Below are 12,955 nucleotides of genomic sequence, written 5' to 3'. Positions count from 1 at the left end.
GTGTTTAAGATAATGTTTATTAATCCAATATCATAAATAGCTTTAAAATATTTAAAATTTAAATCAAAACAACAATTTATTTATTAATTTATAAAACTAAGGTAATTTTAAATGCATAAAATAATTTTTATTGATCATTTTCTGATCAATAAAAAGAAATAGAGCATTAGAAAATTGAAATTAATTGTTATTCTTCCTTACTGTACCTGATTGTCAATATCAAAAGTATACTCGGATCAACATTTCAAGTTGACGTAATAATACTTTATTTAATTGTGGACTTCATTACGTTAAAATAATGTTTGGAAATCAACCAACATTTGGTACAACCGGCTTTGGAACCGGCGCAGGTAAGCCTGTTTGAATAACAACTGACTTCCTTGATAATTCCATTTATATTGTTAAGGTTGTTTGTGTATAGATTTGTCAGTTGACGTTTAATTTTTCGAAGTGTGTGGTTCTTCTAATTATTTTATAAATTTTCATTCATATTTGTTTCTATGCATGCTTTTACTTCATATAAGGTGCGAATATAAACATCCTAATCATTCGATATGTTGAGAATTTGATTTGAAGAAAAATGTTTCCTTCTAAATTAGAGAAATTCACCGAAAAATATTTCAGGCTCGTTTAATGCACCGTTTGGTCAGCAGCAAACTACTGGCCTATTTGGTGCTCCAACACCAGCTACGCAAGCAACTGGCTTATTTGGCACTGCTCCGGCTTCCACGGGTACAGGATTGTTTGGATCTACAGCTACTACTCAGGGATCGCTTTTTGGGACAAGTATGTGAAATATTAATATTATTTAATTTCTTTCGATTGATATTTTAGCTCCTACATTTTGTGCACAAGCATCGTCCATTTTCAGTTCTACTCAAAATAAACCATTGTTTGGAGCTTCAGCGCCATCAACATTCGGTAATTACAGCGATTTTGTTTATAAGGAATTTTCATTTTTTGTAATATTAGGCACTGTTGGAACGACTTCAATATTTGGGCAACCAGCAGGACAGCCAGCGGCGGCGACCAACATCTTTGGTGCACCAGCTACAACTAGTTCATCGTTGTTTGGTTCGACTACAACTGCTAGTGGTACAACAGTGAAATTTGAACCAGTTGTTGGTAGCGACACAATGATGAGGAATAACATACAAACTGCTATAAGTACAAAACTTCAGTGCATAACTGGAATGAAACATTATGAAGGGAAAAGTTTTGAGGTAAAATTCGTATATTACTCTGTTTATTATCGTCATACTATATGTTGTTGTTCACATTAGATGAATTACAGTATGCTTTGATGATGAAGTTTATTTTCAATTTCGTTTTGAAAATTCTAAGATTTATTACATAGATAAATTTAAACAGTTGCATTTATTTTTTGTATTAAATCTGTAAAATTTATTTATTATTAATTTGCGATGTTTTAATTCGAAAATAATTATTATCAGTTTAGTCGGAATTGATCCTCAGAGTATTTTTTTTAATGTTCATAAACATGTTTTAAAGTATTGCTTTATATTTAGCGTATGTAAATTTATGTAAAATGTAACAAATTTTTCAAGCGGAAGTACTTGGAAAATCAAAAAAAGTTTTTTTTGAAGTTGATTGAAGCAATAGACAGTTGGTTTTACATATAAAATGTAACTGTTGGTGTACTAATATTTTTTTAATTTTTATTGATAGTTAATATTTAAAATTTTAAACGCAGAATTTTAACTAAAATGTCATTTACGTGGTGTAGAGGTTTGCAATTATGAATTATTTTCTGAATATTTATCTGTAAATAAAGTATGCATGAAGAAGTAATATATAAGGAAAAATGAAGGAAATATTTTTTTTACATTTTTCTTAATTTTTCAAATGAGCTTTCATTATGATAATTTATTTTGATATATATATATATATATATTAACGTGTGTAGTTTTGTTTTTATTTATTTTGTACCGAATTTAAATTTATTCTTCTAAATTTAATTTTTTTACCTGTAATTATAACAGTATTATGTAATTAGGAACTTAGAGTTGAAGATTATTTGGCAAACCGTAAAGGCCCAGTTGCGGCGGCTACATTTGGATTTGGCGCTCCACAGAGTAATGCTGGCTCACTGTTTTCAACTACACCAGCTCAAGCGAGCTCAGCTCCTTCTCTTTTTGGTAATCAAGCAAAACCGTTGTTTGGAACAAGTAAGGCAAATGCGTGGTGACCGTGTTGTTATGATGTTCGTCTGTTTGTTTCAATAAAGCATTCATCGGTTTTAAGGTACATTTGGTGCATCACAGCCATCCACTGGCTTGTTTGGTCAAACGGCTACTACTGCTCAACAGACTACTAATATTTTTGGTTCTTCATTATTCAGTAGCACGCCGGCTACGACAACGTCAGTTTTCAGCTTTAATACAGCTGCCCCAACAGGAGGATTGTTCGGTCAAACGCAACCACAACAGCCACAGCAGGTTTATTTTTGCAACAAGCATTTGTTGGCATGTGAAAATATTTTATTCATTTTCAACATTTATTATTAGGGCATTTTTGGACAACCTGCTTTGGGAGCGACTAGTACAGCAACTACAGTTGGATCTATATTTGGCCAGACATCTCTGTTTGGACAACCTCAGCTGCAATCTCAACCTGCAGCAACTCAAGTAATTTAATCATCGATTGAAGGGATGACACTCGGCTTATGCTTTATTATTAAGGCGAACATTTTTGGACAGACGCAGCAGACACCATTTGGAGCTGTGCCTGCGGTGCCTGCTACTACGGCATCTTTGTTTGGTGGTAGTCTGTTTGGAAATAAAACAGCTACTACTACAGCAGCATCACTTTTTCCTACTTTTGGCACATCAACATTGGGCTTTCCTCAGCCCACTTGTAAGCTTGCACGTGTTTGTCTTGGACTGATTGACCCGCCAGCGTTAAGCGTTTATTTTTTCTTGAACTTTAATTTTTCACGTGAATATTTTTAGCACAACCAAGTTTATTTGGTGGAATAACGTCACTGCAACAGCAACAGCAGCAGCAGCAACAACAACAGCAGCAACAGCAACAGCAGCAACAGCAACAACAGCAACAGCAGCAGCAACAACAGCAACAACAAAAGTCATTGTTTGGGACAGCTTTTGGACAGCCATCACTGTTCTCGGGCAGTGGATTATTTGGCAGCAGCCAACCTTCGAGTACTATTGCTGGAAATTTATTCGGTGCTCCAGCTAACACCAAGCCGACGCTATCTTTTTTTTCTTCTTCTGTCCCAGGTTGGTAAAAGTTTTTCATATTTACATATTTTTTTTGAAATAAAAATAGTCTGTTGTATATTTTTTAAAGCAAATGCATTGAGCAGTTCTTCTTTTCCCGGAGTTGCACAGCAAAGTGCAGGTCTTAATACAAATTACGTTGTGCCCATTGGAACGTAAGCATGTTTGATTTGAAATAATATATCTTGATCGATATTTTTTTTTGTTTGCAATTCCAGTGATCCGAATGTTCTGGCAGCGCAAGAAAATTTGGTTCGTTCTCAGTTGCAAGCGATGGCAAATTCACCGTACGGCGAAAGTCCGTTGTTGAAATTAACCGAATCTCATTCGGAGTTATTGAAAAATCCAACAGATCCACTGCAGATGCGCAAAGCTTTGGATTTATCCACTTTGTCTAGAGTAGTACCGGAAACGGTCATGCTACCTCCGGTTCGGTCATCACCACGCATACCTACAAAACCAATCATGGACCGCTTGCAAGCTAGCAGTCGACAAGCTAAGGCATGTTTTTTTTTTAATTTGTGCATTATTTTCTTTTTATTTTTTAATATTCTTTTCACTTAAGAGCTTGGCAGCACTGGTTGATGATTTGGACGAAGAAGTGGTGAGCGGTTCGCATGATGGTTTTGTACCAAGGGACAGGATAAAAAAGCTCGTGCTGAAGAAACGTGTTCAGGTAAAATGATTATTCATTTGCCGAATAAACAAGACAGCTAATTTGCCATTCTATTAGTTAATTGATTTGAGAAATTTGTATTTTCTGTTCATGATAGCATCATTATTTATTGTAAAAGAATTTTCTATTTATATATACATGTGCGTTATTAGTTTCCAATTTACTTTGTCATCTGCTTGTTTAAATTGTGTTGACCGTTCATTTCATATTTACTAACTGTTTTATTTTTATAAATTTTCGATTGCCTGAATTGTTGTTTATTAGTGTTATTTTTAAAATGTACGTGCAGTGTGTGTGGTTAATAAAAATTATTTTGTTGACAATGATAATTTATTTGAAATAAGAGTAAGAAATGATGAAAATTCTGTTTTTTTTTCTTTGATAAAGCAGTGATAATTTTAGTGTTCCAATACGAATTGTACCCCGTTTCTACCGGAATTATCATTTTTCGATAATGCGAAGCCAATTACGTCAATAGATGAGGGATCGAAGTAAAAAATATAAAATGAAGAAAATTTATACAATTGGATAATTTTGTTTTTCATATAATTGATGATAAATGGATTTTCAGTTTGAGCAACGGTTCCCATGCAGACAATGAAAGCGCGGCCGTTTCACTGATCAATAATAATACATCCAGAGATCGAAAAGCCAAATCGAACAGCAGTCCAAGCATTACCAAGTCGTCGGATTTTTCGATAAATGGAACGGTTGAAGTTTCTGAATACGACCACATCGCCTCCAGTGGTGGTCCTAGTAGAAGTGGAATTGAAAGCAAAATGTCGGATAAGAATAATTATTCAACGTCAGCGTCGACCAACGTTGTCGACCTGAACGACAGTGGAACGTCGTCGACAGGAGTGAAATTATTCAACAAGAAAGGCTTGAAAATCACATCAACACGTTCGGATTATTATTTCACGCCAAATTTGGACGAACTGGCGTCGAAAATGACACGCTCGGGCGAGTGCGTTGTTGACCGTTTCGAAGTTGGTCGACATGGATATGGGAAAATTGTTTGGCGAGGACCGTTGAATTTGACCGATCTCAATTTGGACAAGCTCGTCTTCTTTGAACTGAAGGAAGTGACCGTCTATCCGGACGCCTCGTCCAAGCCACCAATAGGTCAGGGCTTGAATCGGGCTGCTATAATCACATTGGAACGTGTCTGGCCCAATGACAAAACTCGTCAAGAACCAATCAAAGTAAAATTAATAATATTTGGAAATAATTATTTTTTTCATCGTTTCATCGTCAAAGTTTAAAATTTCATTTGACTGACAAAATTGTTTTATTTATTTGAAAAAAAAAACTGATTTCAGGATGCTAAACGATTGGAACATCTTGGTTATGAGGAAAAGTTGAAACGGGCGTGTGAAAAAATGAACGCGAAATTTGTCAGTTATGCTCCAACTACTGGTTCTTGGATTTTTGAAGTAAGCGCGAGCATGATATTTCTTCTTCTTCTTCTTCTTTTTCTTCTTGATCCCGTTGTTGATGTTGGGAGGAAGAAGAATATGAATTTGGAAATTGTTTCTATTTCTACATTTTTTGTCTTATTCAAGGTGAAGCATTTTTCAAAATATGGATTGGACGATGATTCGGATGAAGCTGAAGAAAATGGGGGACCACTTTCAAAGCAGTCGGAAGAAAAAATTGTCGAAAAGAAAGAAACGAAAGATAAATCGGTTTGATGTAGAATTTTCAAAATGGAAGAGTGAAATTTAAAAGAGAAAATTTTTGTTTAATTTCTAGCCTCATCCCAAAGCGAATAGTATTTGTACAACGGTATCGTCTGTTGTGAAATTGGGCGCTGAAAGTCCGAAATCGTCTTCCATTTCTGCTAATGGAAAAATCACGTCGGAATCTACAGCTAAAAAGAAAACAATCGAACAGAGCAATATCAGTAAAAAATATCTCATTATTGGTTGTTATTTTTAAAGTTTTTCTTCTCGATATATTTCTGTATGTTTGTACAGGTGCTGCTGATGGTGCGGAAGGAGTGGTCGCAGAACGGTTGAAAACTAACCAGTCAAAAAATATTACCCACTCTAGCATAAGATTAGCATTGGCAAGTAGTGAGAAACTTTTGAAAGGAGTTGATTGCGGTATTGGTTTACCAATTTTGAAAACTGGACGCATTTCAATGAAAAAAGAAGAAAAAGTTAATCAATTGCCATCTTTAACCGACCTATACGAAAGCAGCATGTTGATGATTGGTCAGTTACTTTGATGGTGAATAAAAGAAAATATATGAACAGTTTTGTTTATTTTTCTCTGTATAGATGAGACAGATATTGGTGGAAAAGATGAAAAAAGTAAAGAAGCAGCAATTTTAGCCGAGACCAAAAAGAAGCCTGACGATGTCTGTATTTCCGATGAATCTGAAACAACTGCAGTTCAATTTAATGTGGAATTTATTCCACCTCAAAAATCTCCCATTTTGAATCACTTGCCAGCTAAACTGCACCACAGACAATTGTCCAACGAATGTCGAATAGGATGGCATTGCAACAGAGTCTCATATTCCTCTTGTATTATTATTATTATTATGCTATTTGTATTGATTTATTTCTCAGGAAACGTTGTTGTTGTTGTTGTTCTTATTTTCAGGTAGTAATACCATGTCGACCATTACACGTTTGCAAATGAAAACCAAACGTGACGATGAAGCGTTTAAAGTAAGTATACATATTGAATTTTGCGCATAAATTTTACACTTTTGTTAATTATTTATTATTAAACAAAAAAATAAGAAAAAAACACTGCTAACTTAGTTGCAACAGATTGCAAAAAATTGTCATTAGGGATATGCATTTGTTTTTGCATAATGCTCAAATGTTTCCTTTTTGACAGTTATTTTGTAATAATATATGATTGTATTTTTTCAAACGCTCTTCTAAAAGTTATCCATTTTCAGAATGTTCTGAAAATGTTGCTCAAATGCTGCTTCGATCTAAGCGAAAGATTGGATAAAGATTCGTCTCCATTTTTTTCGCCTGTCGATGCTGTGAAGCTAATTGTCGCGTACGATGAAATTTTAAAAGACCAAACTAAAAGTAGTAGTAGTTGATGAAATTTGATTTTTTTTCTTTTTATAACATTGTTCCATGTGCGAAATGTTCTCAGATTGTCCAGATGTTGAACTCTGCCGGGATGCAGTGCTGCTTTGCAAAGCGCTTTGGGAACCTCGACCTGGTAAGCTCTACTTTGATCTGTTCTAAATGGACAATTGATTTATTTGTTCTTTTAGAAAGTGATGATGATTTGAAAGATGTAATCGATTTGCAGAAATTATCTGATTGGCTAATAAATCGCAGTGGACGATACATTTTTAATCATGAACTTAACGACGATTTTCAGGTTTGAGATTTTTCATTTACAGTTAGTTATGCTGTTGTATTTTTAATTTTTATTGTCATGTTTCAGATTTTTGATGAGATATTTTTATTGCTAATCAAAGGTAGCATTGATGAGGCTGTTGAACTTTGCCAATCTGAAAAGTGTTATCGATTATCTACGTTGCTTAGTCAAGCAACTCTTGCTGACGAATCTCGCAAATTGATGCTTGATCAGCTGCAAGCATGGACCGTATCTAAAGTATTATATATAGAACTATTTCATCATTAGTAGTACTTTGTTCAAATATTATTTAGGTTGATAATTTTATAAATCCGAAAATTTTCAAATTATATTTGTTGATCGCTGGTCAGGTGACGTGGCGTCGCAGTGGTAACCGAGTAATTGACGTACTTCACAATGTTCATTGGTTGTCAGCATTTGCATTTTTTCTTTGGTGTGAAGATTTCTAGCTGTTTTTTTTTCTTTTTTCTTTTTTTAAATAATACATGCAATTGTCATTTTCAGGTACTACGATGGGGGTGCAATATCTGTCGAAAATGCGCTGAAACATTACAGTGAGTTTTGGGAACATGAGAAATTTTCCGTTCCGAAGCCTTCTCCACTCTACTTGTACAACAGTAGTTCAGACTGTGTAGCAACAGACATTTTGTATCACTTGTTGATGCTTTTTGTCAACACGAAGCATTCACTGGAAAGTGTACTGAATAACTCTACGTGGTCAGAAGATCCATTGGATTACCATTTGAGGTATGAGGGAAATTGAAGTGTCTTTATATGTTGAATTTTTAATTGAATTTCAAATATATTCTACATACTTTGTTGTAAAGTGAAATTTTCTAAGAAAAACGTTCGGTTGAATATTCAAAGTGTACAAGCTTTTTTCGTTGATCCCTTTTTGAATTTAATTCTCCTTCTAATATTCTTTCCCAATTCTGCGCAGTAGTGTTACTGTATATATGATTTATTTGGCATGTTATTCTATGTTAACATTCAGTCAGGTAAGAAAAAAAAGAAATTAATGAATTTTACATGAATAAATTACAAGACGTTTGCTGGATTAATGAAATTGTTTTCAGATGAAATAAAGTGAGTTGTTGTTTAGTTGATTTTGAAATTTTAAATTGAACAGTTATTATTGTTTCATTGGTAAATATAAATGTTGTTCAGCCAGTCTGATGTGCGGTTTATGATAAATTAAATGACGTTATTTTGAATTTTGAGGTTTATTTGAAATTTTTTTAATAACTTTTTTTCTGTTACTTCAGTTGGCATCTTTGGACAATTTTGCATGCAGTTGGTTATACGAATGTTTCGAATGAACAGTTGAATGCTTTGCACTGCGCTTATGCTGCTCAGTTAGAAGAGCTTGGTCTTTGGCATTGGGCTATTTTTGTCCTTTCCCATATTGCAGACTCGAAAACAAGAATAACTGCCATACAGAGAATGATTGCTTACCGTGGATTTAGCGCTGACGAAGAGGTTTGGTCCTTTCTGGTGAAAGCCATTGGTATTCCAGAGAAATGGCTTTTCAGTTCTATGGTTTCAGCGCATTCATGTTTTTACTTTTTTCTTTTTGTTTGACCACGAACATTCTTGCAGGCATTAAGAGCACATGCAGAAGAGGATTTCTGGGCTGAATTTAAATGGCAATTGAAAGCGTGCAACTATAACATGGCGCATCAACTGTTCACAGAACACATTGGTCCAAAACTGTTTCTCGAGGGTATGGTTTTGCTTCAAGTGATTTTTGTGCTGTGATTGATATGTAAGAAAGTTTTAATTTTTTTTGTTTAGGAAAATTCGATGAATTGTTGAACATTAAAAAATTGACACTGGAAAAACATTCCTCTAGCATTTCCGAATGGCATTTTCTGGGAGAAATATATTTTGAAGCGATCGAATTGATGAAAATGGATCCCGGTAAGGTACGTACATTTAATCTTGGTGTAATTTCATCATATTGAAGTAGGATTCATTGAACATTGCATTCTTTTTATGTATTATTGGTTTCTTTTTTTTATTTTTTGAATCAGGTTGAATCGATGACGAAATCCTCTGCAGTAACTAAACGAAAACTGAAGAAATTAGCCACCAAGCTGTGCTTTGTTCCGTCTGACAATATTTTGCAGTTGTTAGTCGTAATATGTGAATGTTGAGAGTTGTTTTTTTTTGATAAACTTCAATTTTAGACAGTGTCGAACAGAAATTGCACTTAAACTATTGTCCATATTTCAGCAGTTGTTCAGTGATAAGCAAGTGGTACAGATGAGTGAACTGCTGACAGAACTGCCTGTACCAGACGATACTATTTTGGACACTGCAGAAAATGTCGCTAAAGCTGCAATAACTTATTTGAAAAACGCTCAGGTTTACGGTAAAGAATAATGTGAATTCAAAGAAGTGTATTGACAATGTGAGCTTTTTGTTTAATTAAAAAATGGACAATTTCAAATCATTCGGTCTTATTTTGTAATTAACAAGAGAGGACAGAAAAAATTGAATTTTTTGAACGAGCTAAATCTGGATTCTGAAAGCATGGCTTAAATAGCCAGGCTCTAGAGCTCTCTTTATACCTTTTATGATGCCAAGTGCAATTACAAACTAAGCGAAACACCGATACCAGCAAGCCAACCCTATACTGAATTTTTCTTTCGTGGCTCTTGTGGGAATCACAAGTGAAGAACTGCACTGAAAGCCACATGGCTAGTCGCTTTGTTTAAAATGATTGTATCGCTGTACAAAAATGCCACGCACTTGTTCACTGTGAGGCAGCTAAATGCCGGCAAATATGTGGCTAATGAATAAATGTTGAAACCGGTTTGGTTTGGCAGCTTTCCATCGGCACAAAATCCAGTGCTTTTGGCCGGCAACTTTGCATTATTTTTGCCTTATAGCAAAGAAACATTATTCCATCATTTGTTGTTGGGCACCGCGGGTGACCCAGTTGATGGATTTGTGACGAATTTACGAACACATTTGTTTATACTTTGGTAAACAGAGCAGTTACTGAAACTTCAGATTAGAATAAATTTTGAGCAAAATATTTTTTTTCATTTTTGTCAATCAAAAATCCATCCCATGTCTATCTGTCAAGCATTGGTGTGTTTCAGCTGGTGAACTCTACATTCGTGTAGTGAATTATAGTTATTTGGAATATTTAAAACCAAACTCAAATCGTCAGCCATAATCCAAAGCGGAAGAAGAACATCAATCTAGGATTATTAATCAATACGGTATATCTTATGATCCATCGTTGTTTCTCAGCATAAGTACGGTTTACCCGTCTTAAGCAACCAGCGGCAGGATTTCTTGATAGCAGCTGGTTGATGAGCGTGTTCACCACACCCTGTTCTGCTATCAAGAGCTGGAGCAGTTCATAAAACCTGACGTGACTTTTCCCGCTCTTTTGTTGAACTGATTATGCCAACATTCCAAGTGGTTATTTGTCCTAATGTTTACATTATGTACATTCCAAAACGGCAGTCTATCATCGGTCATCCACCCTTGCTTAAAGTAATGAAATAAAGCTGCCAGGGTACCCGTAGTGCCTGCTTCAAGCAGTGTAACGCCCGTGTCAACTTCTGGTACATGGAGGAAAGCGGTGGCAATGAGCATTTTTATCTTTTTTTGTTTCTTCTTCGATTCGATATCTCGTTTTTAAGCCCAGCTCACTCACTTTCCTATGTACCGCTTGGCAGAAGTGGAATTAGCAGCCCTGTACCCGCGTATTTGGAAAGTGGCCCTGAATGGCAGGTATGAACGCTGTTTCAAAATCACAGATAATGGTATCTGGATTAAGGTCGACCACCAGAACTGCCACTTTGTTTATTAAAGCTTGAAAAATGAACCCGTGAGTGCCAATATCTTTGCCGGTACATAAACAATAGACTGCTGGGACCAGTTTACCAGCCACAACGGTATGGATGGTAAAAAGCTGTTGATAGCATTGAGGTACAACTTTGAATGTGCCATCCATGGCCCAGGTTTTCAAGGCTGCCAGTAGTCTAATGTTATCGGCCGTCGAAAAGATCAGGATATGCTTTGACGCACACTACCACAATAAAAAATCTTCACTGGCCTTCGTTGTCCTGAATGCGTCAGAGATTTGCAAGTTCTGACAACAATGTTCAGGCAGTTTTGGGTAGCGCTTTGACCGGTGGCTGTATATCGTGGACTTTACCCGTTTAAAAACCAGAAAATAGCAAGATGTTGATGGCTCAGCAGAGGCGGCGGAGGCTTCCTCGTCGTATATGACGAAGATGGGTTTCGTTTATTCCGCGCTTCGCTTTTTTAGAACCGCCATTTTTCCATTTTGTATGCCTAGTGCGGATCCACCGGGCATGCTTCCATATGAGAGGCACAGGTGTTACATCCAGGTTGGTGGATACTGAGCCTTTGCACCCCTTCTTGTCCTATACCGAAACAAACAGATTGTTAATGAAAAAGAACACATTCAGTACATTCAGCACATACTTTTGAACACTCCCAACTCTTACTCTTTTTACCGGTATAGTTTAATTTCTACACCTTTTCTTACTAGTCATTTAACGCTTGTTTCCGCCAGTTAGACATAATACGGCTTTGTTCTATGAGTTTGATAAATGTGCTGCATTTTTTCCCGTCTTTTGTCATATCAGATGAATTGATAAAGGCGATTTTAGTACAAAGCTAAATGATGAATTGTGCACAGCTGCTCATGGTGGACGTCCGCGTCACAACGTGTTCTTCGTGCGCTATTTGTGTGTGATTAATTTTATTCTGTCAGTATCAACAAAAAGCATTAGTGCTACAAGGAATATCAGAAGTTGATCTTCGATTGTAGATAAAATATAAAATGAAAACTAAATATTGTTGCAAAATGGTTATTTAAAATGAAATTCAAAACTGTACAATTTATTTTCACTTTTGGTGTTGCGTTTGCGTTCAGTTCTTTCCGTTCCAGAGTTATTCGAATCATTTTCTATTCTGTTCCTTGTTATTGCTCAGTACCCTGAGTTACATCTTGTACCAAATCATTACGGGATTTGGTCCAATTCGGTGGTATGGCAGGCAGGATATATAAATTAAAACGTGCCCGCAAACAGAAATATTGGAGATGTTCAAAAGTATGCGCTGAATGTACAGCATGTGTTCCTACTTATTAACAATTACTTTATTTTGGTATAGGATAAAGAAGGCTGCGGGGGTGCAGTGTTGACAGATTTAGAAGTTCCGGCTGGGATCGATAGTGAAGATCACGTTGAAACCTACCGGGTAGATGAGCACCTGGCCTATATAGACTGATGGCAACCGTAAAAACTTGGGGTACTGATGGTACATTCAAGGTTGTACCTCAATGATATGAATAGGATTTTACCATCCATGCCATTGTGGTGAGTAAGCTGGTGCCAGTAGTCTGTTGCTATGTACGCTTAAAGATATTGGCAAATAAGAGTTTATATTCCAAGCTTTAATAAACAAAGCGGCTGTCCTTAGCGTCAATCTTTATCCACAAACAATAATTTGTAATTTTGAAATCCCCCTGATACCACTTTGTTAATGTCGTTCACTGATATGTTGTTTACTATTGTTGTTGTTAGTGCTCGTTGGCTACGAAAAATAAAATCACTATTTAACCTACTTCTTGTAATGGTTTTTTTCGGAATGATTACCTATC

The 12,955-nt window shown here is 35.7% G+C and overlaps 2 protein-coding genes across 2 annotated transcripts; both read left to right on the top strand.

Annotated features, from left to right (window-relative positions):
* The first annotated feature begins 298 nt into the window (after window positions 1-298).
* Window positions 299-9,684, top strand: Tsp_09114 (putative ATP synthase F1, delta subunit). The gene is made up of 28 exons (XM_003382225.1): window positions 299-350; window positions 625-790; window positions 872-1,223; window positions 2,018-2,189; window positions 2,266-2,459; window positions 2,529-2,648; window positions 2,703-2,877; window positions 3,331-3,415; window positions 3,479-3,689; window positions 3,826-3,936; window positions 4,339-4,427; window positions 4,508-5,102; window positions 5,259-5,372; window positions 5,502-5,624; window positions 5,692-5,842; window positions 5,916-6,155; window positions 6,222-6,470; window positions 6,550-6,617; window positions 6,857-6,995; window positions 7,066-7,134; window positions 7,190-7,299; window positions 7,366-7,536; window positions 7,593-7,732; window positions 7,804-8,046; window positions 8,565-8,778; window positions 8,899-9,022; window positions 9,094-9,224; window positions 9,535-9,684. The coding sequence occupies exons 1-28, from the start codon at window positions 299-301 to the stop codon at window positions 9,682-9,684; spliced, it is 4,758 nt and encodes a 1,585-aa protein (XP_003382273.1).
* A 1,035-nt stretch (window positions 9,685-10,719) lies between these two features.
* Window positions 10,720-11,138, top strand: Tsp_09113 (chlorate reductase subunit beta). The gene is made up of 3 exons (XM_003382224.1): window positions 10,720-10,812; window positions 10,834-11,052; window positions 11,079-11,138. The coding sequence occupies exons 1-3, from the start codon at window positions 10,720-10,722 to the stop codon at window positions 11,136-11,138; spliced, it is 372 nt and encodes a 123-aa protein (XP_003382272.1).
* The last annotated feature ends 1,817 nt before the right edge of the window (window positions 11,139-12,955 follow it).

Source organism: Trichinella spiralis, assembly GCF_000181795.1.
Source record: "Trichinella spiralis strain ISS 195 chromosome Unknown Scfld1, whole genome shotgun sequence".
NCBI classification, from domain to species: domain Eukaryota; kingdom Metazoa; phylum Nematoda; class Enoplea; order Trichinellida; family Trichinellidae; genus Trichinella; species Trichinella spiralis.
The sequence above is the reverse complement of the archived record's forward strand: the minus strand, read 5'-3'. Positions and strand labels throughout refer to the sequence as shown.

Bases quoted from the DNA above. Each gene is read 5' to 3' on its own strand.
- Tsp_09114 (XM_003382225.1), top strand. From the start codon at position 299: ATGTTTGGAAATCAACCAACATTTGGTACAACCGGCTTTGGAACCGGC. The intron at 6,996-7,065 runs GTAGTAGTAGTT...AAATGTTCTCAG, and splicing joins TTTAAAAGACCAAACTAAAA to ATTGTCCAGATGTTGAACTC. The intron at 9,023-9,093 runs GTATGGTTTTGC...TTTTTTGTTTAG, and splicing joins TCCAAAACTGTTTCTCGAGG to GAAAATTCGATGAATTGTTG.
- Tsp_09113 (XM_003382224.1), top strand. From the start codon at position 10,720: ATGCCAACATTCCAAGTGGTTATTTGTCCTAATGTTTACATTATGTAC. The intron at 11,053-11,078 runs GTATGAACGCTG...TCAAAATCACAG, and splicing joins AAAGTGGCCCTGAATGGCAG to ATAATGGTATCTGGATTAAG.